Genomic DNA, 26,867 nt, shown 5'->3' on the forward strand with positions numbered 1-26,867 from the left:
CCGACATAAAATCCAGTAAGAGCCTCACTGGGGTTTCTTATGGAGCCCCTTTGAAGAAAATGAAATAGATTTCCCTTTTAAATTATTACTACCATGGCGTCATGTTTTCTACTTACCAAATTGTGATTGGACGCTTCCCGGGTTTTACCAGCCGCCAAATCCCGCATTTACTCGTGCACGTATCAGGTTGCCACAATCCCTCCCTTTCCGTTTGTATTTTGTCTCCCCTCTGCACCTGCTGCCACCATTTTATAGCTGATTTTACATCTTCTTCATTCTCTGTAAAGACTTTCCGCAACGCGGTCTCTGCAATACAAGCCTTCCAACATTTGTCCGCCAGACATCATCTACCGTCCAAACTACTTGAGCGGTCTAGTGTTTTCCCTAATGCATAGCACAGCCATTTTATGGATTCGCTCAGCATCAACCTTCACTTTATTTTGCCGCAGCCAGTCCCTATCACTGACCCTGTTAGTATCTCGGGAAACACAGCCTGGATACTAATTACACTAAACACCACGCTGTGGGGGGGCATTATTGTGTCAGGTAATGCCGCGGGGCCTTCCTTAAGGGACTCTCTTCACTCGGCCTGTAACTGGGGCCCAAGTTATTACCTGATGTGGTAATGCCCCCCCCCCCCACCTCAGGGTAATTATTGCTTAAATATAATAGCAATACTCACAGGTAGAACAATGAAGTGGCTTCTCCTGTAACTAGGAGCCCCTCTTTTGCAATTCACAGATGCATGGAGATGCTAGAAGCAACAAAGACAGGACACAGGATTACATTTAAAAGCCCTCAGCAGCATAGAAAGAAACAAAAGATGCAGTGCTAGAGCTTGAATGCAAATAAACAACACTGTACTGCCCAATCATCTGACTTGGTTTTTGAAAGTTGGTGATTTCTTTTTCACCGCCAAGGAGTGTTCTTCGGTGCTTACCCCATCTCACCTCTGGATCCTGTGATGGCCTCCAATATTTGTTGAGAGTTCTGTAAAAAATGAGGGATTGTAGCAGTAAAACACTCGCCTGGATATTTGCATAACCGCAATACTCTGCAAGCAAAGAATCCTTAGAGGGCAAGTTAATATTTGAGTTATATAATGCGTCCACTTGCAAGAGCGTCACTTGAAAGAGCCTGTGTGACATATGTACAAAAGAAGGAATTATGGTATGAGTTTACACATCCAAGTAGCCTGCTTACTTCCAGTCAGTATCGATACTTGAGCTGACAGTTGGGGTTACATAGTATGGGTGACGCTTTTGCTGAGGCACCATTGGCTATAGAAATTGTGGTTCTTGTACGTTATTCATATTATAACCAACATAAACATTCTGTGCCTTGTGCCTCTTTAGTCATTTGGTCATTTTCTGTGTGTGTTGCTTAAACTCCCTTGAGCGGCACCCAGAGGAAAGCTGGGCAAGCGCATATGCGCACAGTTTAGAGGGGCCATTGCAGTTGAGAGTACAATTTGATTGAAAAAGAAGGTACTATGAGTAACTCTAAGTTACTCTTTGAGAGGATAATTTGATTCACAAAGAAGGTACTTCAAGTAACACAGAAATACTCCTTGAGAGGGCTTTTTGATACTCAAACACATTACTATAAGTAACACTGAGTTACTCCTTTAGAGGACTATTTGATTCACAAAGAAGGTACTGTGAGTAACTCTGAGTTATTCATTGAGATGAATATTTTATTCACAAACAGTTATTATGAGTAACTGAGTTACTCCTTGGGAGGGTTATTAGATTCACAAAGAAGGTAATGCAGTAACATTGCGATACTCCTCGAGAGGGCTATTAGCTTCACAGAGACGTTACTATGAGTAAAGCAGAGTTATTCATTGAGAGGGATATTTGATTCACAAAGAAGTTAGTAAGAATAGCTCTGAGTAACTTTTTGAGAGGGCTATTTTATTCACAAAGAAAGTACTGCGAATAACTCTTGAGTTACTCATAGAGAGGACTATTTAATCATCTACAAACAAGTTACTATAAGTAACTGAGTTACTTGGTTATTTGATACACAAAGAAGGCAATGCCAGTAACATTGAGATACTCATTGAGAGGGCTATTTCATTCACAAAGAAGTTACTATGAGTACCTCTGAGTTACCCCTTGAGAGGGCTGTTTCATTCACAAAGAAGGTACTCAGAATAGCTCTGACTTAATCCAAGTGAGTTGCGCCATATGCTACCCTATCACATTTCCATGTGCCAATTAACACCATCACATAGCAGACCATAACACATAGGGCCGCTTTCTGAGTTTGGCGGTAATTTGGTGGTAAATCTGCTCAATTACTGCCAAAATCAATTAAGAATTCCTAAAGCTGGTCTGGTGGACCTACAATAGAAATACAAGTGGCGGTATGATGGTGTGAATCCCCATTTTAAAATCCATAGGGCTGCATGGGGATTTTGGCAGATTTACTGTGAGCGGTAATTCCACCTGGTAAATCCAATGTAGGATTTATCTCCAGCATTTTCCTGGAGATCAACCCTCAACATACCTTCAAACTAGGAATTCGGTGGTGTGGTAAAAGTGGTGGTAATTACTGCCACAAATAAGTGGAGGTATTGGAATTGCCACCACCTTTTTAATGCAGCACCAAATTTGTAAGGATGCCCATAATGTGTTAAGTGGGATAAGTAATATGGGGGTGCTCTAACAAGTCACAAATTCATGTTTGGGGGGGAGGCCCTAAGAACTGTGGGGCCCATGTAATGACAGGAGTGGGCTAACAGACGCTGTAGAGTTTTGCCACCTTATACGAAAGAGAGCAAACTCACTTTTAGGGGGTGTGTTGACTATAACATAATTAATCAGCAGTGAGAAAATAGAACAAAATAAAAAATATTGCAATATATAAACGAAATCAACTCAAAATAGATCAATGGGGGTTTCAATCTCTGTGATTGTGAACGAAATCCATGAATTGTATAGATGAACACATTATATTCAATCATTTAAGGGCAAGACTTCAATAATAAAATATGTTGCAAAAATCAAACAACGTATCTTCTATATTATAGTTTCCCCCCAGAGAACTACACAAGAAATAATCTGACTCCAAATCTATGAAACGGATAATGTGATTCTAAGCAAGGGGTGATATTAACATCTCCTGAGAAAGAGCAGTATTATCTCATCTTCTCATTGATTTAGCATGTGGGTGTATCCAGTCGGGGAACCCTGACAGAGATGTGGCCCTAGACCAATTTGTGCACGCTGCCAGGACTGAGCCCCAGCTGGCCCTGGCCCACTTAAATCAATTATAACATACCATATACTGCACCATGTCATGGAAATAGACATGAATAAACTGCTTGATGAGCACAGTTGTGGTTGCCAGGTGCATCGTTTTTTCATGGGAAGGCCCATCCCGGCAAAGACCTAAAATATGGCTAAAAATGTATTTCTATGAGTTAACAAAAGACTAAGAAAGGTATGCCAGAAATCAAAATATGTGGGTCTTGTATCATGGACCAACTGATTGGTAGAGGCCTGCCAGAATTTCGAATATCTGCAATGAAAATGCGCCTGAACAAATTACAGACAATTTGCTGATTATTTGCAGAATTTTGGGGTCATTCCTAATATCCAACAGTTTTTATTTTTTTTAAATCAGCAGGTTGGTAAGCACAACCCTATAGATTGTGTTTGGCAAACGTCGACATTTTTAGACCAGATGTGCTACTACAAGAGGGGGTAGGGGCAGACAAGCCAGCCCATATCAGCACAAACGTATTCCAGAAGGGGGGGGCATAGCCTGAACTTGTAGGCGGGACGCAAAAGTGGTATTTCACCTGAGGCTTGAAAGGGATGTTCACACCGGTCCTGAGTGGGATGCATGAGAGCCTAGGCACAGCCGACAATAATGCATGTCTCTGGTTATACCCATTTCACAAGGCTTAACAGTGGACAAACCGTATCAGGCGTATGTTTTAGCTAACACTTCTAAGCAATCAGGAACACCTGGGCAGCTCGATGCATTGCATCACGATATGATATGTCATTTATAACGCGCTTACTACCCAGAGGTTTCTAAGCGCGGACCCGGGGCTCGAACCTGTGGTGCTCCGTGTCGTCTTTCTTCCAAGGAGAGCGCGTTGCGCCTGAGCTATCCCCCCGAGATGAAGGCTATAGCGTGTTCATGGCATCACGGTGCAAACCCAAATAAAAGCCTAAGTAATCGATCTATCAATATGTTCGCATCATGCCTTGGAGAACGCATTGAAATCTCTCATGAGTTTAGTGTTGCTTTAGCAGCTGTGAGGTGAGGGGTTCTGACCAATCAGCAATCCAGGAACACGGGTAGGATCCATTAGTATCCACCCCGATATCCTCCCCCGACCTCCTGTGCATCTCCCCTCAATCTGCCATCTTTTCTGCCACATCAGCAAAAAGCTAAGGTTGTCATGTTTTCAACTAGAAATCGTCCCAAAGCCTTTATCTGGAAGGTGGGTGATCAGCCTCTGGAATGGGTGTTATCAATGAGGTATCTGGGATTTAACCTCACTAACAACCTTTCTATGGGGGCTTGGATTACTCTCTTCAGAGGGGGATTTTCTACTTTGCCGGCCAAAATGAAGCGAATTCACTGCCAGCTATGTTGTCACTCCATGGTACCCCGATCAGGTTCTACGAGCCGTACTCCTATATGGTATTGGCATAGTCCCCTTTGATCTGTGGGCATCACTTAACACACTAGAGGGGCTACTTTGTAAGAGAACTCTAGGCCTTAAAAACACTGTGCTTAACGTAGTTGTCAGATACAAGCTGGGATTAATGTCTCTGGCTGCCAGAGCCCTATGGAGGAAGTTAGACAAATACGGTAAAATGTTAACCCCCCCCCCCCCACAACTCCTTGTACCAATCCTTGGGTGAGCGTCATCAATCCAATCAGCGTTCACTCTGACTCAGTTCAAGACTACTATGTGTGCGATTCTTAGTCAGATTGAGGAGTTAAGGGTGGTGCCTGGGGTTGTAAAGTGTAAACTATTTACAGCAGACTGGGCTGAAACCTCAGATTTAATGGGCAATTTTCCCTCTATGGGGAATGTGCTATGTTGCGAAGGAATCGATCGGAGCGTCTGATGTATGTGTCCTTATTTCCTTGTCCAAAGATTTGGGGCGTATATCTGCGCTTTCGTTTGATCCGATTTGCAACATTGGAAAGGAGATGGAAGTGGGAAAAGACAGTAACAAACGCCATTTGTAGGTTTTGCAAGACTACCACAGTGGAAACACTCAAACACATTGTCCTGGCGTGTACTGTGTTTGCAGAAATACGGCTATGCTACCTGGGTGCAGTGCTACTGACCAAGATGTTCTGGGTTAGGCTCATGATATGATATGATATGATATGATGTGATAGGTTATTTATAACGTGCCTAAGACCTAGAGGTTTCTAACCACGGACCCAGGGCTCAAACCTGTGGTGCTCCATGTAGTCTTGCTTCCAAAGTGAGCACGTTGTCCCTGAGCTATCCTCCCGAGACTGAAACGTGGGGTAACGTGGTGATCAGACCTACCCTGTCTGCTGCCTTAAACCTAGCACTTGCAAATTGCTGGCTGCACTAAAACTGTTTGTTGCCTTTATTATTTATTTATTGTTATTTATCTGTTTCTCCTCTGCTTCGCACTTTCCACTTCTCCTCCCTTCCATGCACTTTTCCCCTCCCCCTCTCCCATGCACTTGCACGTTCTCAATGTCACTGGGCCTAGTAAGATCGCTGTTTTGTTCTGCCCTGTTCCCCTCCCTTGCCTTGTCGCGCTCTGAAACACTTGTGTACGAGCACGATAGAAATAAAATATCAATATCAATATTAATCCTGGCGTTGTATGCTTTTTTGCATGTCTTTTTGGGAGAAATAGCTGAATCTTAAACTCTGTTTTACAGATGAATCCAATTGAACAGATTGCTGTACTTTGAAATGTTATTCCTTTTTCCTTTTGTAGTAATGATTTTTTTCCCCTCGGTCCTGTGTTTTTATATTGCAACATTTGAGGACTTTTTATTTCTTGTTTTTTGCTGTATATTAGTGTTTTCTTTGTGAAAAGCTTATTTATGTAGGCCAAACACAATTTTAAAAAATGCCTTCCATAGACTTCAGTGGAACCACTCTCCCAGCAAATCTTTATGACCTGCCTGTAACAATTGATTACAATGGGATCACCCCCTGAAACGTTTGACTTCGCTCTCCTTGAAGACAAAATATGGTGAAAGGCACAAGCCTCCTCTTTGGGTACAGCGACCAGGGGACATACTCGCCTTACTTTGGGAGACATAACAGAGAACGAAACTTGGTGCAAATGCGTAAATGGAGAAGAGTTGCATTTAAATTGCTCAGACCTTGAGAAAAAGGGCAGTCTGGGGGGTGGGAGTGACACTGCCAAGAATGACCACCAATGGCTCGCATCACATAGATCTGAACTGGAGCCAATCAAGAGATGTCGGTGAGCAGCTCAGATTTGCATCTACTTCCTTAAACCAGGCTCACGCGTCGTAGAACTGGTGCAAATCTGGAGTTGCACGGAGCCCTACTGAGACGCCTGCGTGCCCTGCGCGTGTGCATCCCACAGATTTGCTCAGGGGCATCTCAGAGCGGCTCAGGATTTAGGCTGGACCATTCACAAAATGTATTTTGCGATTATTATTTACGTTGTGTCTTCCACCCTTGGAACTATGTACATATAATGTAGTTTGGATTGCATTTGTTCTTAGCACTTTGTTTTGTAATATTGGGCCTCATTACGAGGTCGGCGGTAAAGGACCACCCGTAACACAGTTTCCGCCGCATGACATCCCGGTGCCACTGGGATATCATGAGCGGCGGCGGAACGGTAAACCCCCATTATAGGACTCCACGTGAATGGAGACACTGAAGAACCGGCACCGTTGTTAACGGTGCTTCAGTGAAAGCTCGGCCGATAGGGGCCTGTACTCCCGGCCGGTCCGGCCTGCCAGGATTTCTGTGGCCTCTACTGGCCGACTCCTAATTTAGCGGTCCGGAAAGGGTGCCGGTACGTTGCTACTGGCACCCATATTTCCAGGCCGGCAAACCGATGTGGCCCATTGTCTAAGTGCAAGCCCTTCTCCAACTCTTTCAAAACTGTGTGAAAGGATGTACTAAGCTGTTTCAGACTTATGCTCAAATTAAACACACTTGATTAAATCAAGACACTAATATTACGCCTAACAATCTACACTTTTTAATGAGATGGCAATGTGTTGAATTAGGTTCATACAGCGACATTTCTAAATAGATGTTGAATTAACCACGTGTAGGAACACCCCTTCTGTGCATTATTCTCGCCAGTTCCTAGCAACGTTGGGGCTATCCCTTCTGTACCTCAAGTCTAGACTTGGCACGTCAGGTGCGAATCAGCAGCCGGCGCACGTGAAGTGCAGGAGCATCGCCTGTGTCAGGGGAGGGGAGGGAGTGGTGTTCTGAGGCTAAACCTCCATGGCTGAGGGGGGCCTGCCTCTTCCCGCCTCGCCAGGCCACAGCGATGGGGATGTGGGAAACACGTGACACGTGCACGCGCCACCGCTCGCAGGACAGAAGCAGGTGGGATGCCATTGTCGCCTCCTCCCCTTCAGTGGTGTAAAGTCCGGGCCTTATTGCCTTGGCATCTCCTCGGGGTTTGGTGCAAAGTAACACGTTCTCTCGAGGTCAAGTGCAGCGCGGTTAATGATTGGATGGGATTGCCGAGCTAATGCCCGGCATTACGCTTAATAATTCATCGCGAGGGCTGGGCTTCGCCACCCCAGGGAGGAAGCTGCAGGGACATACCTCACCCGCGTGCAGTCGAGATTCCTGTAAACACGATTATTTTGGCTCCTTTGTGTTTACGCCCAAAGTCAATCCGAGCATTGTTTCTGCCAATATTCTGCTGTCTTTCTGTGATACTGTACCACTAAATAAAAGATTCATCCTACTTAAGAATTCGCTCATCTTCTTATCCAGAAGTATTCCTTCCTCCCTTTTCCCTTATTCCTCCCTACGCCCTTTCCCCTCCTTCTCCCCTTCGCCTCCTCCCCTTTTCCTCCTTACCCCCCTCTCCTCCCACCTTTCCTCCTTCCCTCTTTCCCTCCTTTCTTTCATTTCTTCCATCTGTCGCTTCCTTCCTTCCTTCCTTCCTTCCTTCCTTCCTTCCTTCCTTCCTTCCTTCCTTCCTTCCTTCCTTCCTTCCTTCCTTCCTTCCTTCCTTCCTTCCTCCCTCCCTTCCTCCATCCCTTCCTCCTTTCCATCCTTCATTCCTTCCTTCCTTCCTTCTGCCCTCCCTCCCATTTTCCCTTCCTTGCTTCCGTCTTCCTTCCTTCCTTCCTTCCTTCCTTCCTTCCTTCCTTCCTTCCTTCCTTCCTTCCTTCCTTCCTTCCTTCCTTCCTTCCTTCCTTCCTTCCTTCCTTCCTTCCTTCCTTCTCCTTCCTTCCTTCCTTTTTTCCTTCCTTCCTTCATTCCTTCCTCCCTCCCTCCCTCCCCCCTCCCTTCTCCTTCCTTCCTTCCTTCCTTCCTTCCTTCCTTCCTTCCTTCCTTCCTTCCTTCCTTCCTTCCTTCCTTCCTTCCTTCCTTCCTTCCTCCTTCCTCCCTCCCTTCCTTCCTTCCTTCCTTCCTTCCTTCCTTCCTTCCTTCCTTCCTTCCTTCCTTCCTTCTCCTTCTCCTTCCTTCCTTCCTTCCTTCCTTCCTTCCTTCCTTCCTTCCTTCCTTCCTTCCTTCCTTCCTTCCTTCCTTCCTTCCTTCCTTCCTCCCTCACTCCTCCCTCCCTTCTCCTTCCTTCCTTCCTTCCTTCCTTCCTTCCTTCCTTCCTTCCTTCCTTCCTTCCTTCCTTCCTTCCTTCCTTCCTTCCTTCCTTCCTCCTTCTTCCTTCCTTCCTTCCTTCCTTCCTTCCTTCCTTCCTTCCTTCCTTCCTTCCTTCCTTCCTTCCTTCCTTCCTTCCTTCCTTCCTCCCTCCCTCCATCCCCTCCTCCTTCCTTCCTTCCTTCCTTCCTTCCTTCCTTCCTTCCTTCCTTCCTTCCTTCCTTCCTTCCTTCCTTCCTTCCTTCCTTCCTTCCTTCCTTCCTTCCTTCCTTTCTTCCTTCTCCTTCCTTCCTTCCTTCTTTCCTTCCTCCCTCCCTCCCTCCCTCCCTCCCTTCCTTCCTTCCTTCCTTCCCTTCCTATCTCCCTCCCTCCCTCCCTCCCTTCCTTCCTTCCTTCCTTCCTTCCTTCCTTCCTTCCCGTTTTAAGTGTTGATGCATTATTTATATTATTAAGGATATTATAATGTATAAAGACAAACACACTGCCAATGAGGTATCATGGCGCTAAGGCTACTTCCAAGCACACAGTCTCATAGCTGAGTGGTCAAGATGAGATCAAGGTCTGCGGTGCTGAAAGGGGTGTAGGTTCGCTCTGAAATGCGCATTGTTTGGCAGTTGTGGGTGTACAGGTTGGGAGATGCACACTCAGGCTCTTCCACCCCCTGTTACCAGGGACTCTTTCCCATAAATTGGGATACTTTTGCCAGCTTTGTGCCAGTGGCCTTTCATAGGTACGTTTCCAATTGAGTGCAGTGTACTGCGCCTGCTGCCAGGTGTATTGAGCTGAAGACGGTAGGGCTGCAACATGCATCTCAACACGTTCGCCTGGGCACAGAGGTAAAAGAGGACCTGAAAATGTGGGACATGTTCCTGGACAGATTTAATGGGGTACTTCTCTGGAGGGAGCAGTGGGCAAGTAGCGGCAGTATGAGGCTCTATACGGATGCGTCAGGCTCACACGGGTTTGGGGCTGTCCTAGGTAAGGATTGGTGCGCACAGGCATGGTCATCACCGTGGCATGAGCAAGCCCTCATGTGAGACATCACGCTGCTGGAGTTGTTTACCATCGTAGTGGCATTTTGGCTAATAAAAGGGTGATTCTATGGTCAGACAACCTGGCAGTGGTAACAAATTATAAATCAAGAGACATCTAGCAACATGAGGGTACTGCGGCGGCTCAGGGAGCTAGCAACAAGCTCACTCACATTGAACAAAGAAGAGCAAGACACATACCAGGTGTAAGCAGCTGGCTCTCGTTTACAGTTCACAAGGTTTCGGGAGGCAAAACCAGATGCAAACGGGAGGATGACCCCGTTCAAGATCCAGTGGTGGGGCATGATTGGGAACATTTGAGCGCCCTGACACCAGGCACAGGGAGGCAATACAAGGCGTGTTGGGAGAGATTCCTGAGAATCTCCGGTGCACGCTTTCATCAGGTGGAATTGGCAGACACAGAAAGCCAGATCCTTGGTAGCTTCTCATCCGGAAGCAATAGCTCACAACTGTTAGGGAGAATTCTCATTTATGGCTAATTTCCCTCACCTAGTGAGTCCCTCAGCAGCTTTGCTGGATTCCAGGGGTTTATTTTTTCCACCTGGTAAGAGTGTAAGCCTTTTTCCCACTCTTACTTGTGTTTTGCCATGTGTATTTCTACTTTTTGTGTGATCTTGGGCTCTGGAGCCACACCACTTCAGTAGCCCCACTTTTATGTGTGTTACACAGCACCTTCAGTGTAGTGACACAGGGTTGTCTTTGAGACTTCCCACTGACTCAATTTTTCTGGGGCTGACTACTGTCCCCCAGAAACAGGTAAATTTGCCATTAACTTTACATAGTCACTTTAAACTACAGACCCAGTACACCCCATTTTACGTGGAGTATTGGAGAGGGTTAATTCCTACCCCATTTTGTCTGTGCCTCTCTGAGCTTTGTTTTGCTCTCTTAACATTTAGACTTGGCTGGTGGCAGTGGTATCTATGCTAACTTTTCCACCGCGATTATACTATATAAACGTGGTACTGTTTTAGACTATTATATTAGCCTCGAACTTAAACCCGCTTGACCAAATCCTTTTTATTTTTTCTCCGGTCGGGTTTAGTCGCCATTTCTTTTTGTTAAAGTCCTGCTTGTGTTTTACTTTTCGCGCCAAACCAGGTTTGCCTTCTTTGTTGGCCGGCCTTTGTCGGGCATCTGTCCAGAAGCCCTCCTTTGGCATCTGGCTGTCTAGGTGGGCTGAATGTGAGGGAGGGGTTTAGTCACCCCCTAAACAGGGTCTCCTTGGAGACCCAAGTCGCACTTTGTGTCAATTGGCTGAGGTGGTTGTCCAGGCCGGACAACTCCCCTGCTGAGTGATTGACAGCCAGGCTGTGTGAATGGGGGATTTTGGCATAAAAGGCAGGACTTTTGGGCTGGAAGTCAGAGTTGCTACTGGAACTGCAAAGAACTGAAGAGAAGCGGAGAAAAAGACGGCTGCTGCAACTCCCAAGTCCTGGTGAAGCCCTGCTGCAGTCCTGAGCAATCTACCCTTCAACGACCAGAGAAGACCCAGTCCGGAGTCTTCTTCCCTTGAGCCTGGTGGGGTCAACCAACTCATCTTCCAAAGCCAGAGGATCCTGTTCGTGGATGAAATCACTGTACACTGCTGTAGTGGTCCGGATAGCCATCTGAAGAGCCGCTCCTGTTTTACAGGAGCGCACCTTTTATTCACCGTCGGTTCGCTGCTGCTGGCCTCATCCCTGGGTGTTGCAGATCGCTCCAGACGTCCTCCTTCTTGTCTCCATGACTGAAGCTCCAGGAACCGTGAGTCTGTAGGTAGTACCAGGAACAACTGCCGTGGCACCAGCTTTCTTCAACGAATAAGGTACTGTGTCCGACTTTGAGGAATTGGGGTGAACCCTTCTTCCTCACCAAAGGCTTGTCCTTTTCTTCCTTCCCTCTTATAACTTTTCCCTCCTTTCATGACAATATCTAAGTACTCCTGGCAATCTCGAATCGTGAACTGTACTAACTGTGTGATCCTCGGCAAAAGGACCCCTGTTACATTTGACACTGGCGCAGGCCTATTGACTTTTAGCTACTGGTTAGAAGGTGCCCTCTGATTCTATCTGCCTTGACAAAAGTATTGCCTATGATTTTTAGCCCCAATTTTCTTGTGTTAATTCAAGTGCTAAGTGTGTTTGACTTCGGTTACATTTCTTCCCAGCGGGTAAGCTTATCTTTAGTAAGACCGAACTGTCATTACTGTCAAAAAGTGATTGCATATGTACTCCCGGTAACGTCTTTGTTTCACAACACTGGTCTGTCAAAACCTAAGGTACTTACCTTGAATTGTTCTGCACAAGGGGAATTGGTTGTGTGTAGTGTATTTGAAGTGTGGTTTTATTTTACTAGAAGTGAAGTGTTTTGTGAACAGATGGTTTAAAAATAAATGTACTTATATTTTTTAATCAGAAACTTTGAGTCAGTGTTTGCTTGATTCACAGTAATTGTAGTCCTTTGTGTAATCTCTACTACTGCTCATTTGCTCTTAGATAAGTATGGCTGCTCAGCCATTGCTACCACTCTTTCTGTGTAGTACAGGCTTGTACCAAAGGTGAAATTGTATTACCACTTGTAGTCTTAATTGTGTGCAGTGGTCCCTGAGGGCACTGCATATGAATCTGCCTAGCACTGGTGGCAGCGGTGGGATTTTTAAGTATAGTGATTACACTTAGAGTACTGCTATTACCTTGGGTCAACTAACCACAAGGTTAAACACCACTATATCTATTAACTGAAAAATCATGTCAAGTATGGAAAACTACAGTGAAGAGAATCTCTTAAACTACACTGCTGAGGTTTTGGGAACCATGTGTAGACAACAGAGCCTCTCTGGTAAAGGAAAGAAGTCTGAACTAGTTGCTAAGTTATTGGGAAAACAAAGTCTGGAGAGTGGGTCAGAAGGGCCTACCACTCCAGCAAATGTGGATATTGATGTTTCTGATTCTGAGAGTGTTGGATTAGAGGAAGTAGATGAGTCCTTGTTACGAAACCCTACAACACCCATACCTGCTCAGAAACCACAACCTCTGTCCACAGGGACCCCAACAGGTCCTACACTCACTCCTGAATGTATTGCCCTTGAGAAAATGAGACTTGAATTGGAAGTGAAACGTATTGAGGCACAAACTGCCATGAAACATCAAAAGTTAAGCCTCATGGAAATGGAGATGGCTCATGCTTTAGAGAAGAAGAAATTGTATTTGGAAAATGCTTCTCTCCCAGAATCTTCTAGGTCTTCCAGCCCTAAGAGACCCTGTATGCCAAAGAAAATGATTGGTATGTATGAGACTTAACTTGATATTTTGGATTGGTCAGCAATGTTTGAGTACAATCATGGGATTCAGGGTATCACAGGGAATCAGTTGATTGCTTTGCTTTTCTCTAGGCTTCTTCCTGTTGCAAGTGATGCTGTAATGGAGTTGGGGGAGGAGGATAAGCAGGATTATGAGTGTGTGAAGCTAGCTTTGATATCTAGATTTGGGAAGACTCCTTACCAGTACCTTAAGAGGTTTAGGACCCTCAAAAAGCATGATGGTACCCCTTGGGCTACCTGGGTGTGTGAATGTTTGAAAAACTTAGATGGTTGGGTTAAGAGTTACAAGGTGAACACTTATGGAGGTTTGAGGAATCTTGTTATGTTGGAGTCAATTTATAATACCTGCTCTCCTGAGCTTAGACAGAACTTGGCTGATTCAAAAGAGATAGATCCTAAGAAGTTAGCTAAGGCTCCTGACTTGTGGGTTGCCAACAGGGCTACTCACAAGGATCCTGGGGCAACTCAGAAGAAGGATGAGGGAAAGCAGCCAAAGAGAGATGACAAGGAGAATTCCAAAACCTCCCATCCAGAAGAGGTCCCCAAACATAACCAGTGTAAGCCACATGGTAAACCAAATAGGGCTAGTGTACCTCCTGGTGCCAAACCAGAGGTAGGTCAGAACAGACCCCCATTCCAGAGAGCATTTGGTAAGTGCTTTAGTTGTGGGTCAACTGACCATGTGAGAGGATATCCCAGATGCAAGGGTAACCCTGCTGGGGTCAGCACTACCTCCTTAGCCTTCTCCCCAGAGAGAGAAGTACAGATGGCTAGTGCTCACTTTCACTTGTTTGCTGAAGAACCGTTGGCTCTTCAAGCAACTGTGTCATTAAAGTCCAAGGGTCTGGGTAACAAACAACATAGTGATGTGTATGACTCCATTCCTGAAAACTCTAAGGAGTATTATGTGGACATTGTTCTTGTCAATGGCCAGGACACCCCTGCCATGAGAGACACTGGGGCAAGCAGAACAGTTGTGGACGAAAGATTTTTCAGGCCTGAGGATGTTGCTAAAGCACCCAAAGGCCCCACCAAACTTGCTGGAGGCCCTGTCCAAATGGTTCCTATTCTACCAGCTCTCATTCAGTATAACAAAATGACAGTGAAGATCCCTGTCAGTATTCACAGTGAGGTGCCTGGGAGATTCCTGTTGGGGAATGATCTAAAAACTCTAGAAGTAGTATCCAGTACCCCCAGGCCTCCCAGTATGGAGAAGCAGAACCAAACCAAATTGGCTAGAGAGGCCACCTTAAGGGACCACTCTGAGCCTGTGGGAACCTCTACAGAGAAACCCACTGCAAGCCCTGGTGTTAGTAAGTCAACGTCTAACCCAGGCAAATTTCGGGCTAGTATGTTAGGGAAATGGGAGCCCAAACCAAGCTCCATCATTGCTCCCCAAGTTTTAAAGTCTTTGACTCCCCCTGCTTCTGAGGAAGAGGTGGATAGACCAACTGGACCCCTCTCTAGTCCTAAGAAAACTGGTAATTCTCAGTGCTGGTGGAAAACCAGAAAAGAAAAGTCTAAGGCCAAAAACCTTCAGACTGTTGGACCTTCTACAGAAGACTCCAACGCAAATCCTAATGTTAGGAGAAGAACTCCTAAAGTAGGTAAGGTTAGATCTAAGAGGAAGGGGAAGCATGTACCTTGCTTATCCCCAGCCCTTCCAACCAAGATACCTGAGACCCAACCTGCTCCCAAAAGAGAGGTGGTGAGGAACCCTGGAGGCCCCTCTAGATCTAAGGGAATCCTTTATAAGGACCCCTTGAAAAAGCCTATCACAGGTTCAAGAGTTGTACCAACTTCTGAGGGACTGGTGAACAAGATCCCCTATAGATTTAAAAAGAAAGATGTTTTTCAAAGGGTGTGTAGGTCATATAGCTTACAAGGGAAAACCTTTGAGCACAGAGCACGAAGTCACCACCAAAATGCTGATGGTCTCTCTGGGATAGGATGTTTATAACCAACTAGAGGTATGGGATCCATCCAGGAGTGGATTAAATCCTCCTGTCCCTTAGTCTGGGGGGCGAGTGTTAGGGAGAATTCTCATTTATGGCTAATTTCCCTCACCTAGTGAGTCCGTCAGCAGCTTTGCTGGATTTCAGGGGTTTATTTTTTCCACCTGGTAAGAGTGTAAGCCTTTTTCCCACTTTTACTTGTGTTTTGCCATGTGTATTTCTACTTTTTGTGTGATCTTGGGCTCTGGAGCCACACCACTTCAGGAGCCCCACTTTTATGTGTGTTACACAGCACCTTCAGTGCAGTGACACAGGGTTGTCTTTGAGACTTCCCACTGACTCCATTTTTCTGGGGCTGACTACTGTCCCCAGAAACAGGTAAAATTGCCATTAACTTTACATAGTCACTTTAAACTACAGACCCAGTACACCCCATCTTACGTGGAGTATTGGAAAGGGTTAATTCCTACCCCTTTTGGTCTGTTCCTCTCTGAGCTTTGTTTTGCTCTCTTAACATTTAGACTTGGCTGGTGGCAGTGGTATCTACCCTAACTTTTCTACTGCGATTATACTATATAAACATGGTACTGTTTTAGGCTATTATATTAGCCTCGAACTTAAACCCGCTTGACCAAATACTTTTTATTTTTGCTCCAGTTGGGTTTAGTCGCCATTTCTTTTTGTTAAAGTCGTTCTTGTGCTTTACTTTTCGCGCCAAACCAGGTTTGCCTTCTTTGTTCGTCGACCTTTGGCGGGCTTCTGTCCAGAAGACCTCCTTTGGCATCTGGCTGTCTAGGTGGGCTGAATGTGAGGGAAGGGTTTAGTCACCCCCTACACAGGTTCTCCTTGGAGACCCAAGTCGCATTTTGTGTCGATTGGCTGAGGTGGTTGTCCGGGCCAGACAACCCCCCTGCTGAGTGATTGACAGCCAGGCTGTGTGAATGGGGGATTTTGGCATAAAAGGCAGGACTCTTGGGCTGGAAGTCAGAGTCGCCACTGGATCTGCAAAGAACCGAAGCGAAGAGGTGAAAAAGACGGCTGCTGCAACTCCTGAGTCCCGGTGAAGCCCTGCTGCAGTCCTGAGCTATCTACCCTTCAACGACCAGAGAAGATCCGGTCCGGAGTCTTCTTCCCTTGAGCCTGGTGGGGTCAACCAACTCATCTTCCACAGCCAGAGGATCCTCTTTGTGGTTGAAATCAGTGCACACTGCTGTAGTGGTCCGGATAGCCATCTGAAGAGCCGCTCCTGTTCTACAGGAGCGCACCTTTATTCACCGTTGTTTCGCTGCTGCTGGCCTCATCCCTGGGTAGTGCAGATCGCTCCAGACGTCCTCCTTCTTGTCTCCATGACTGAAGCTCTTGGAACCGTGAGTCTACAGGAACTACCAGGAACAACTGCCGTGGCATCAGCTTTCTTCAACGAATAAGGTACTGTGTCCGACTTCGAGGAATTGGGGTGAACCCTTCTTCCTCACCAAAGGCTTGTCCTTTTTTTCCTTCCCTCTTAGAACTTTTGCCTCCTTTCGTGACAATATCTAAGTACTCCTGGCAATCTCGAATTGTGAACTGCTAACCGTGTGATCCTCGGCAACAGGACCCCTGTTACATTTGACACTGGCGCAGGCCTATTGACTTTTATCTACTGGTTAGAAGGTGCCCTCTGATTCTATCTGCCTAGACGAAAGGTATTGCCTATGATTTTTATCCCCAATTTTCTTGTGTTAATTCAAGTGCTAAGTGTGTTGGACTTCGGTTACATTTCTTCCCAGCGGGTACGCTTATCTTTAGTAAGACCGAACTGTCATTACTGTCAAAAAGTGATCACATATGTACGCCCGGTAACGTCTTTGTTTCACAACACCGGTCTGTCAAAACCTAAGATACTTACCTTGAATTGTTCTGCACAAGGGGAATTGGTTGTGTGTAGTATATTTGAAGTGTGGTTTTATCTTACTAGAAGTGAAGTGTCTTGTGAACAGAAGGTTTAAAAATAAATGTACTTATATTTTTAACCAGAAACCTTGAGTCAGTGTTTGCTTGAGTCACAGTAATTGTAGTCTTTTGTGTAATCTCTACTACTGCTCCTTTGCTCTTGAGATAAGTCTGGCTTCTCAGTCACTGCTACCACTCTTTCTGTGTAATACAGGCTTGTACCAAAGGTGAAATTGTATTACCACTTGTAGTCTTAATTGTGTGCAGTGGTCCCTAAGGGCACTGCATATGATTCTGCCTAACAACAACTACAAGTTGGGAGGGAAGCAGGACCCCACCAAGGAGCACTATGTCAGGGTGGCAATGAAGGGTTGGGCTAAACGCACGTAGAGGAAGGAGGATCCCTGGCACCCCATAGACATGTTGAAGCTTCACAGCTTGATAGGAATCCCTCCAAAGACATGCAGGGATAACTTCGAGGCTGCCATGTTCAGGGCAGTATTCTCTCTGGCCTTCTTTGAGGCCTTCAGGGTCAGTGAACTGGTGCCGCACAACAAGGAAGGCAGGGGTAAAGGTTTTATGAGATTGGAAGATGTCATGGTAGCAGGGGAGTGGGGACAGCTACATCTGAGAAGGTCCAAAACGGATCAAGGAGGGAAGGGAAGCCCATGCTGTCCCGTAATGGGTATAGCGACATACCTGAACGTAAGACCCCTGGCAGGAGCAGGTTCTCCTCTCTTTCTGCACAAGGACGGGACTGTGCTGAGCAGGTACCAATACAAAAGTGTGATGGATATGGCACTAAGGGGCATAGGAGCAACAGAAGGGGTCTTATGCTGTCCCGTAATGGGTATAGCGACATACCTGAACATAAGACCCCCGGCAGGAGCGGGTGCACCTCTCTTTCTGCACAGGGACGGGACTGTGCTGAGCAGGTACCAATACAAAGGTGTGATGGATATGGCACTAAGGGGCATAGGAGCAACAGAAGGGGTCTTATGCTGTCCCGTAATGGGTATAGCGACATGCCTGAACATAAGACCCCTGGCAGGAGCGGGTGCACCTCTCTTTCTGCACAGGGACGGGACTGTGCTGAGCAGGTACCAATACAAAAGTGTGATGGATATGGCACTAAGGGGCATAGGAGCAACAGAAGGGGTCTTATGCTGTCCCGTAATGGGTATAGAGACATACCTGAACATAAGACCCCCGGCAGGAGCGGGTGCACCTTTCTTTCTGCACAGGGACGGGACTGTGCTGAGCAGGTACCAATACAGAAGTGTGATGGATATGGCACTAAGGGGCATAGGAGCAACAGAAGGGGTCTTATGCTGTCCCGTAATGGGTATAGAGACATACCTGAACATAAGACCCCCGGCAGGAGCGGGTGCACCTCTCTTTCTGCACAGGGACGGGACTGTGCTGAGCAGGTACCAATACAAAAGTGTGATGAATATGGCACTAAGGGGCACAGGAGCAACAGAAGGGGTCTTATGCTGTCCTGTAATGGGTATAGCGACATGCCTGAACATAAGACCCCTGGCAGGAGCGGGTTCACCTCTCTTTCTGCACAGGGACGGGACTGTGCTGAGCAGGTACCAATTCAAAAGTGTGATGGATATGGCACTAAGGGGCGTAGGAGCAACAGAAGGGTCTTATGCTGTCCCGTAATGGGTATAGCGACATACCTGAACATAAGACCCCCGGCAGGAGCGGGTGCACCTCTCTTTCTGCACAGGGACAGGACTGTGCTGAGCAGGTACCAATACAACAGTGTGATGGATATGGAACTAAGGGGCATAGGAGCAAGAGAAGGGGATTTATGCTGTCCCGTAATGGGTATAGCGACATGCCTGAACATAAAACCCCTGGCAGGAGCGGGTGCACCTCTCTTTCTGCACAGGGACGGGACTGTGCTGAGCAGGTACCAATTCAAAAGTGTGATGGATATGCTACTAAGGGGCATGGGAGCAACAGAAGGGGTCTTTTGGGTGGTGCGGCACTCCTTCATGACAGGGGCTAAGGCAAAATGGCCCCCGGAAAGGTAATGGATGACAACAAGCGAATTTAAGATCGGTTGGCATGGGGTGCCGGGTATGAGATGGGGCCAGCTGGAGGGTAATGTGCAAAGGCTTCTGAAGCAACACCCCAAACCCGACGTGCTAATGATCCATCTGGGGGGGAACGACCTCACAAGCTTGGGTTGAGGTGTGCTGATGAGGGACATGATGGACACCCTCCAGAAATTGGCTGCCCAGATAGAGGAGACGGAAATCATGTGGCCAGAGATCATACCGAGGCGAGCATGGAGAGGAGCGGAGTGCCAGCAGTGGACGAATCCAGAAGGAAGTTGAACGGGGCAATGGCTAGGTTCTGCAGGGGCAGAGGCTTCACTCAGGTCAGGAATTACCTGATCAACCTAAAGTCACCTGAGTATTACGAAGAGCATGGGGTGCCCCTGTCAATGGCTGGAATGGGGTTGTAAACGAGCTTGAGAAAGCGGGAGGTGCTTTCGCCCCTCTCTCGATCAGCGCTCCTCTGAGGCCTAGCAGCAAGGGCGCCGCAGGTACCTAAGAGGGCTCGGTTTCCCCGGGCAGGAACAGCACTCCTCCAGCCCAGGATCACCTGCAAGGGCAGGTGGGGCGCAGACAATGGCAGTTGGGGGAGCTTCGGCCTAGAGTGGAGTTGGTTGGACAATGGGGAAGCAAAGTAGAGGTGAGGCAGTCGGTCGGTCGCCGCACCTGGAGAACAATTCCACAAAGAGTGTGTTGCTGTGACGACAAACATGTAGTGTTAAGTGCTTTGTGTTATAATAAAGCTGCAGTCTTTTACGCCAACAAAGAAGCAACTGTCTCCATCTGCCTTGTGATACATGGGGAGGCACGGGTATCAGATGGATGGATGCAACTATGTTGTGTATACAAAAAGGGTGAGTCTCTATTTTTTGTTTTAGGGGGATTGAGCTAACAACGGGACTAGATACTGAAAGGAAAAGTAACAAAAGCTCAATTACCCCTCTTTTTGTCCTCCTTTGTCCTCTTTTGTCCAGAGAGCATTCGAAGTACAAAACATAATATTTTAATAGATTGAATTACACACTTCTATAAATGGTTGGTGCTTTCCACAAGGCACCTCCAGACTTTAGAAACAAATTAGAACACATAAAATTAAAAAGTCCAGCACAAACACACACATATTCTATTCGTGGTGTCTAGGGTTACCTGGGGTTTTTCTGAATTTATATCAACCTAAAAAACAGCATCCTTTCCTGAAGAGGGCCACAACTAGAACAGCAGAACACCAGGGATGGTGTTGATACAAATTGGTGCCGAAACATATGTAGACATCCTGACACAAAAATAGATGTGCCTTTTGTTGCAGCGTCAAAATTCTCATGCTGCGTATTTAATGCTTTGGTTTCCCCGAACAAATTCAGAAACTTAAACATTTGTTTTTTGGAAAGGTGTTTCATAAAAACTGTCACTCTACTAACCCTAGACACCACGAATAGAATATGTGTGTGGTTATGCTGGACTTTTTAATTGTATGTGTTCTAATTTGTTTCTAAAGTCTGGAGGTGCCTTGTGGAAAGCACTGACCATTTATAGAAGTGTGTAATTCAATCTATTAAAATATTATGTTTTGTACTTCGAATGCTCTCTGGACAATGATATGTCTCTATGCGACCCCTAGATAGATAGGAAAGATTTCTATCAAAATATCCCTTGGCCCCTGACCCTTTTGCAAGGAGGACAAAAAGAGGGGCAATTGAGCTTTTGTTACTTTTCCTTTCTGCAACTATGTTGCTATATTCCGTGGACAAGTGCGCAGGTTATGTTATAGTGCACCAGTCACCAGCGTGGTGCTCTAGTGCCTGTCCGGAAAGTGGTGTATTGTGTCCCTGCCAGCGGTTGCCAGAGCCTGGTCTGCGAGTGAATGGAAAAGGGCAGAAGAGGAGAGGCACGTGCGCTGCACTTGTGTTAAAAGGCAGTAGTCGCATAAAGGCGGAAGCTGCTCTTTACACGAAAAGCTGCAGGTCTGCTGCCTGGACAGATAGGCCCAAAACTAGAGATGTGTCAGGTCCTGCTTGAAACAAAAGTGAGGATGCCCAAAGAATCCATTGCGAAATGTGTGCACGTTTTCCTCTAATTTTTGCAAAGTTTCAGGGAGGAAGGTCCCTTCCCTCTTTAGTCAACATCTGCATGGGCACAGATGGGCAGTCCTGGACTTTGGGCGGAGTAACTTTTAAGAGTATTATTTAGTTATTGTGTTGCTTTGTGGCACGTGCGTCGTGTTGATGAGTCGTCATGATTCTCTGATTGGCCGGCGGGTTTGGCCATTTCATCTGAATGGGAAGGAACACGATCAGAGCAGTGTTCCTCGTTGCTGGCACCAGTTTCTCAGCCGAGGGGGGCAGAGGGTCCTGTTTCTCTCTCTGCTGTGGGTTAAAATGTTCCCTCACCTACAAAAAGATAGGATGGCACATTGTGAGAGCATTCCACACCCCACCCTGCGTTTCCATGAACACTATGCCAGCTCAAGAGGAGAAAAAGGGCCTGTTCTGGGCTCTGGCACTGCCCTGGAGGAAGCAGAGTAACATCTCTGTCATGGGCTCATCGATGGCGTCAGGACCTTTCATCTATTTCAAATGAAAGGGGCACCGAGCCTCGAGGGGTCCTGCCCCCTTATTACTGTCAGCAGTCTAATAAAACAGCAAAACATTCCTTTATATATTACATACATTCTGGGGCTTACAATTTGCGCTTTGCAGCCCTCGCCTTACAAGCTGCTTTTGCTGGAGACCGTCTGGCCGTCACTTCCATTAGGGAAAACAGACGTTTTCACCTCCTTTCCTTTCAGCACTGGTTCCTTCACGTCAGCCACTTGCTTACAAAGAAGGATTCCTAGCTATTCAGTGTGCATTCGGTGTTTCAGCTCCCTGCTAGCTCGCTGTCTCGTGATAATTGGCAGCTATTAGCCTTAGCTTCATCTCCATTGTAATGTTTTCCCCCCACGGGTGTGTCAGACTGCTTTCCTCTCTAAGCAAGGGGTGTGAGCAACCACCATGCTGAAATGGGCCCCCAACCTGCCTGGGGCTTGCAGTGTGGTCACTGCCTGGTCCTCTACCCTGCTCTGTGGGCTGAAAGGATTGGAATAACGACCCCACATGAATCACAGGCCAAGGTGGCGATGTGACTTTTTACCCACTTGTGATATTTTGTGTGTGGGGTCCATTTTAAGTCCAATTCCTGACTACTGTATTTCGACTTAAAGCACATAATTATTCACGAATCTCTGAACTGAACTGTTGTTCTTCTGCATTGAGTCAGCTTTAATGTCCGCGCTCCGGATGCACATGGCGGAAATACGACTAGTGCTTTACGATTACCTAAGCTATGGAAGTGAAGTATATTAATGGTTAGTGATCTGATAATTGCATGACTACGTGTACACATTTATTTTTTATTTATTTGTTATTTATAACATGCCTAATACCCAGAGGTTTCTAAGCGCGGACCCGGGGATCGAACCTGTGGTTCTCCGTGTTGTCTTGCTTCCAAGGTGAGCGCGTTGTCCCTGAGCTAGAGACCGAAACAAATTTATTTTGAAAAAGAATGAGCTACATTTCTGTGCACTTATGAACTCTGATATTTTACGATGGGTGAACATTGAAACACAGTTTTGAAAATTAACTTTTATGGACAATTACAAATAGACATTTATCTGGCCAAAGCAATTAAGATTAAAGACAGAATGCAAATGTTTGCCGAGCTGGTGATAACTCAATCTTCCTGGATTGTAGGCTAAAGTGAACATGAAGACAGAGCTTTGAAAAGCGTTAAGAAATTGTTTTATTTGCATATTTGCTTTCGGGAAACGTTTGGGTGCAAAACTAAAAGTGGATTATTTTGTGCATTTTAGAAAGCTGACAGTCGACATGTGCTTAGTGCATTCAAGCGGCAGCCACTGAGAGAAACAGGTTTTGAAAATTAGGGCCACCACACACTCTTAGAATCACCTTATGTCCTCTTTTCGACCTATAACAACAATGGATGCTATTCGATTTGCCCCACCTTTATATTTAAACTCGAGTCCTGATGAAGGACAGAATGTGTGAAACATGTGTCTAAAATAAGAATACATGTCCACTGGTAGTGTGCTCTGTGAATGGGAGTCTTTTTGTATTACTCAGGATACACCCACACTGTGGAGGAGCTTTAGTTCACCATTTTTCTCTTTGTGTCCCTATTGTACCTACACAAAACAGCAAAATCTAGAAAATGCTACTGTTTCAGGTTGCTATAACGAAATCACTCTTTTAACTCAGAAAATCGCTAAAGACCCATTATTTTAATGATTCACACGTGACCTTGGGTTTTTGACGTTTCAGGATTCTGTCTGTTGCTCGCTCTGCATTTGAGATCTTCCGTCTATTTACGGCTTCCCGTCCGCTCCATCTGCGCCTAAATACGATTAGGTTCGTCTGGTGCGCGATACAAATACATCAAAGTCAAAATGATTGCATAAATCCCACATAATCGGTTTTTCAAACTGTGATGAACGAGAACTCCTTGTTGACTACCTGGGCTACCACCCGCTGCACTTGAGTTCTTGCACATGGCCTGCAACCACAGGCTTTCTAGGGATGTCAGATGGTCACAAGCCGACATGCTACACATGGTAATACGTATGAGCGATATGCAAGGGTTCTCTGACTTTGGTGTCCAATCTCATTTTCAGATCGGGGCCTCCCTCTTTGCCAGTAACATCGGCAGCGGCCACTTCGTGGGCCTGGCGGGCACTGGCGCAGCATCGGGCATTGTGATTGGCGGGTTCGAATGGAACGTAAGTACTGTTATTTTCTTAACCAATGGCTCCATTGTGGATTCTGTTAACCCTGTCGGGCACTGTTCATTACATTTGATTGGAAATGCCTGGTGAGCCGCAAAGCGCTCTTCTGGCGCCAGGGAGCGCACCCTGATGTTAGTCATAACTATCTAACCCCATGTTTTGAGTGACTACTGATTTGCTTTGTTTATATTTTTGCTTTTGCCAATGAACCAATCAGAAGGTAACTTGTTTCTCCATCTGAGTCCACATTTTCATAGCTGCGTTCTCTTCTGCCATATAGAAGAGTTCTTGCTCAAATTCAATGTTAACTCTAAAAAAGCGTTAAATCGCTTCGCTGGACCTGTCTTTGCCAGGGGACCCCAATCCCTACGACTGGAGAGCTGACGGATGTACGATGTTTCCCCGCAGGCCGAATTCATCGAAGCCCTGTGGGGTCCGCAACCCCTCCCTGTTCCTTCCCAATGCGGGAGTCACCCCTGCAACCCCTGTTCCTTCCTCTGCCTTCCTCCCCCCAGGCCCCGTCCAATTCATGCACTCTGTTGGGGACAGCCCTGCCACCCCGTCCCTTGAGCCGCTCTCAATGCACAACACACACTCTCTCTCTCTAACTCTCTCACTCTCACTCTCTCTCTCTCACTCTCTCACTCTCACTCTCTCTCTCTCACTCTCTCACTCTCACTCTCTCACCCTCACTTTTTAATAGAAGCCATGTCCCACACGGCTGACCTGCCAGCACTTCTTAAGAGATGAGAAACCCTCAGCTCCCTGCTTTTCGCCGGATCTGAGCGCTATGAAGCAGGAGTGTCATCGGGCGGAGAGTGAATGGGGCATCGCTGGAAGATTAAAGCTAAAGAAGAGAATAAACAGCCACATTTTCAATACAAAGTTGCATGGAAGTCAGCCAAGTCTCAGCATTATGCGGAACGCATAATTACTGCGCCCGGTGCGTCTCCTGTCTAGAGTTATGAAGGAGCTCTCCGCTCCACTCCTTGCCCGTTTTCACTCTTCTCATTCTCAAGACACCTGTCAGGCTATTAGCCTGTTTTTTGCAGATAAGATTGACAAGAACAGGAAGACGATCAAGTCGACCGGGCTGGGTGTAGTGGATCCTGTCTCTCGGTTTCCCTCCCGTACTGGTGACTCCGGGTCTTTCTCCTGTTTTGAGTCCGTATCTGATGAAATGGTTTTGGCTGCTATTTGTAAGTTTAAATCAACGTCTCCATCCAACCCGATCCCATTGCATCTGCTTTAGTCTCTCCCTTTGGATACGATCGCACTCTTTACGGCCGCGCTTCACCGGTCTTTTGTGAGCGGGGTTATTTCCAGCCTCTTTGAAGCATGCAATGGTTATGCCACTTTTGAAGAAGCCGCAACGGGATATCCTGTCCCCGGCCAGTTACCGTCCTATATCCCTTCTGCCAGTTATCATGAAATTGATGGAAGCCGTTGCTACTCCTCAACTCTCAAAGTTTCTGGAAGAAAAAATAGGCGTTGTTGTTCCCTTTTCAGCCAGTTTTAGGTCACTTGAGGAGATGGAATCGGTAATTATATCGATCCTGGATGATCTAGCCCTGCTTCAAGACCGCGGGAGGTCAGAGTTTTGATTCTCCTTGACCTCTCTGCAGTGTTCGATACTATCGATCACAATATTCTCCTGCAGCGTTTGGAACAAGCAGGACTGTCCGTCCAGTCTTGGCACGGTTCTCTTCTTTTCTGGTGGACCGCATGCAGACTGTTTCCTTACCTGGTTTCCGTGCAGTTCCCACTCCAATTTTGTGTGGTGTACCGCAGGGGTCATCTCTATCCCCTCTAATTTTTCATTTATATCTGTACCCCATGGCGAATCTGATTGGTTCGTCTGGAGCATGGTTCAATACATATGACGACGATACACAAAACATTTTTTTAAACTGAACACCGGTAATCTGAGCTCCCTTCCAAACTAAAATCTTGTTTGACAGAGGTCGGTTGATGGCTGTCTCAAAACTGGTTGACGCTCAACGGTGAAAAAAGAGAGATTATGGTAGTTGGTCCTCCAAGCTCTCATTACTTTTGACATTATGATTGTTGGCCTAAATCTTTGGGACTTTGCCCTGACCATAGCACCTCCATTAAGAGCTCGGGGTCAAGCTCCTTCCCTGTGGCTCCAGAGAGGGGCAGATTGCTGCAGTCTGCAGGGCGGGCTTCCTCAAAATGAGACTCCTTAGAAAAGTGCTGTTGTTTGCCCCTTTCGCAGGTTCGTGCTACTGTAGTCACGGCCTCTATCGTGGGTGTGTTGGACTACTGCAATGGCATTCATTTAGGTCAACCTGACTTTCTGGCTCATCTGCTCCAAATCTTGCAAAATTCTGCGGTGCACCTGCCGCTGAACACCGCGATACGGTCCTGCGCCTCGCTGTTATTGGCTAAAGTCCATTGGCTTCTGTTTAGAAGCCGTGTTAAATGTAAGGAACCTTGTATTGCACGTGTGCTTTTTTTCTTCCCAGGCCGCCTTTCTTTTAGCCTAAACTGACTCGCTGCATTCCCAGACGCTCTTTGCAGTCAGTCAGCCTCTGCTGATCTGCTGCAAGTCCTGCATTTCTACAAATTTCGAGCCGGAGGGTGAGACTTCTCGGTCCTTGCCCCGACACTGTGGAACGCCCTCTGTTCATATCTGCGGGAGATGTCGGATCATTTGTGCTTCTGTAGAGCTCTTAAAACCTTTCTGTTTTGAGAAGGGTGTTGGTCTTGTAGTTTTTTTCTGGCCTGGTGGCTAGCGCCCAGATGCCTTCTGGCCTCGGTTTGCGCTCAATGCATTTATTTACATTACATACATGTTTACATTGCATATACTAGCACACCCAAAACTGCTCCTTACCTGTCACTCCGCAACGCTGCCATGCCCGCTTCGTCTATACGCAATAAACGCTTGCGCAGTTCCCCGAAAGGCCGCCTTGTGATGAAAGTCCCGGGAGGATAGCTCAGCG

The 26,867-nt window shown here is 46.6% G+C and overlaps 1 protein-coding gene across 1 annotated transcript in view; it reads left to right on the forward strand.

Moving 5' to 3' along the window:
* SLC5A1 (solute carrier family 5 member 1) overlaps positions 1-26,867 on the forward strand; it is a 281,641-nt gene that overhangs the window by 76,844 nt on the left and 177,930 nt on the right. Inside the window, exon 3 of the mRNA XM_069619846.1 lies at positions 23,791-23,895. Within this exon, the coding sequence (XP_069475947.1) occupies positions 23,791-23,895 (105 nt within the window). The remainder of the gene's footprint in view (positions 1-23,790; positions 23,896-26,867) is intronic.

Source organism: Ambystoma mexicanum, chromosome 10, assembly GCF_040938575.1.
Source record: "Ambystoma mexicanum isolate Mex_15411 chromosome 10, UKY_AmexF1_1, whole genome shotgun sequence".
Lineage (NCBI taxonomy): Eukaryota > Metazoa > Chordata > Amphibia > Caudata > Ambystomatidae > Ambystoma > Ambystoma mexicanum.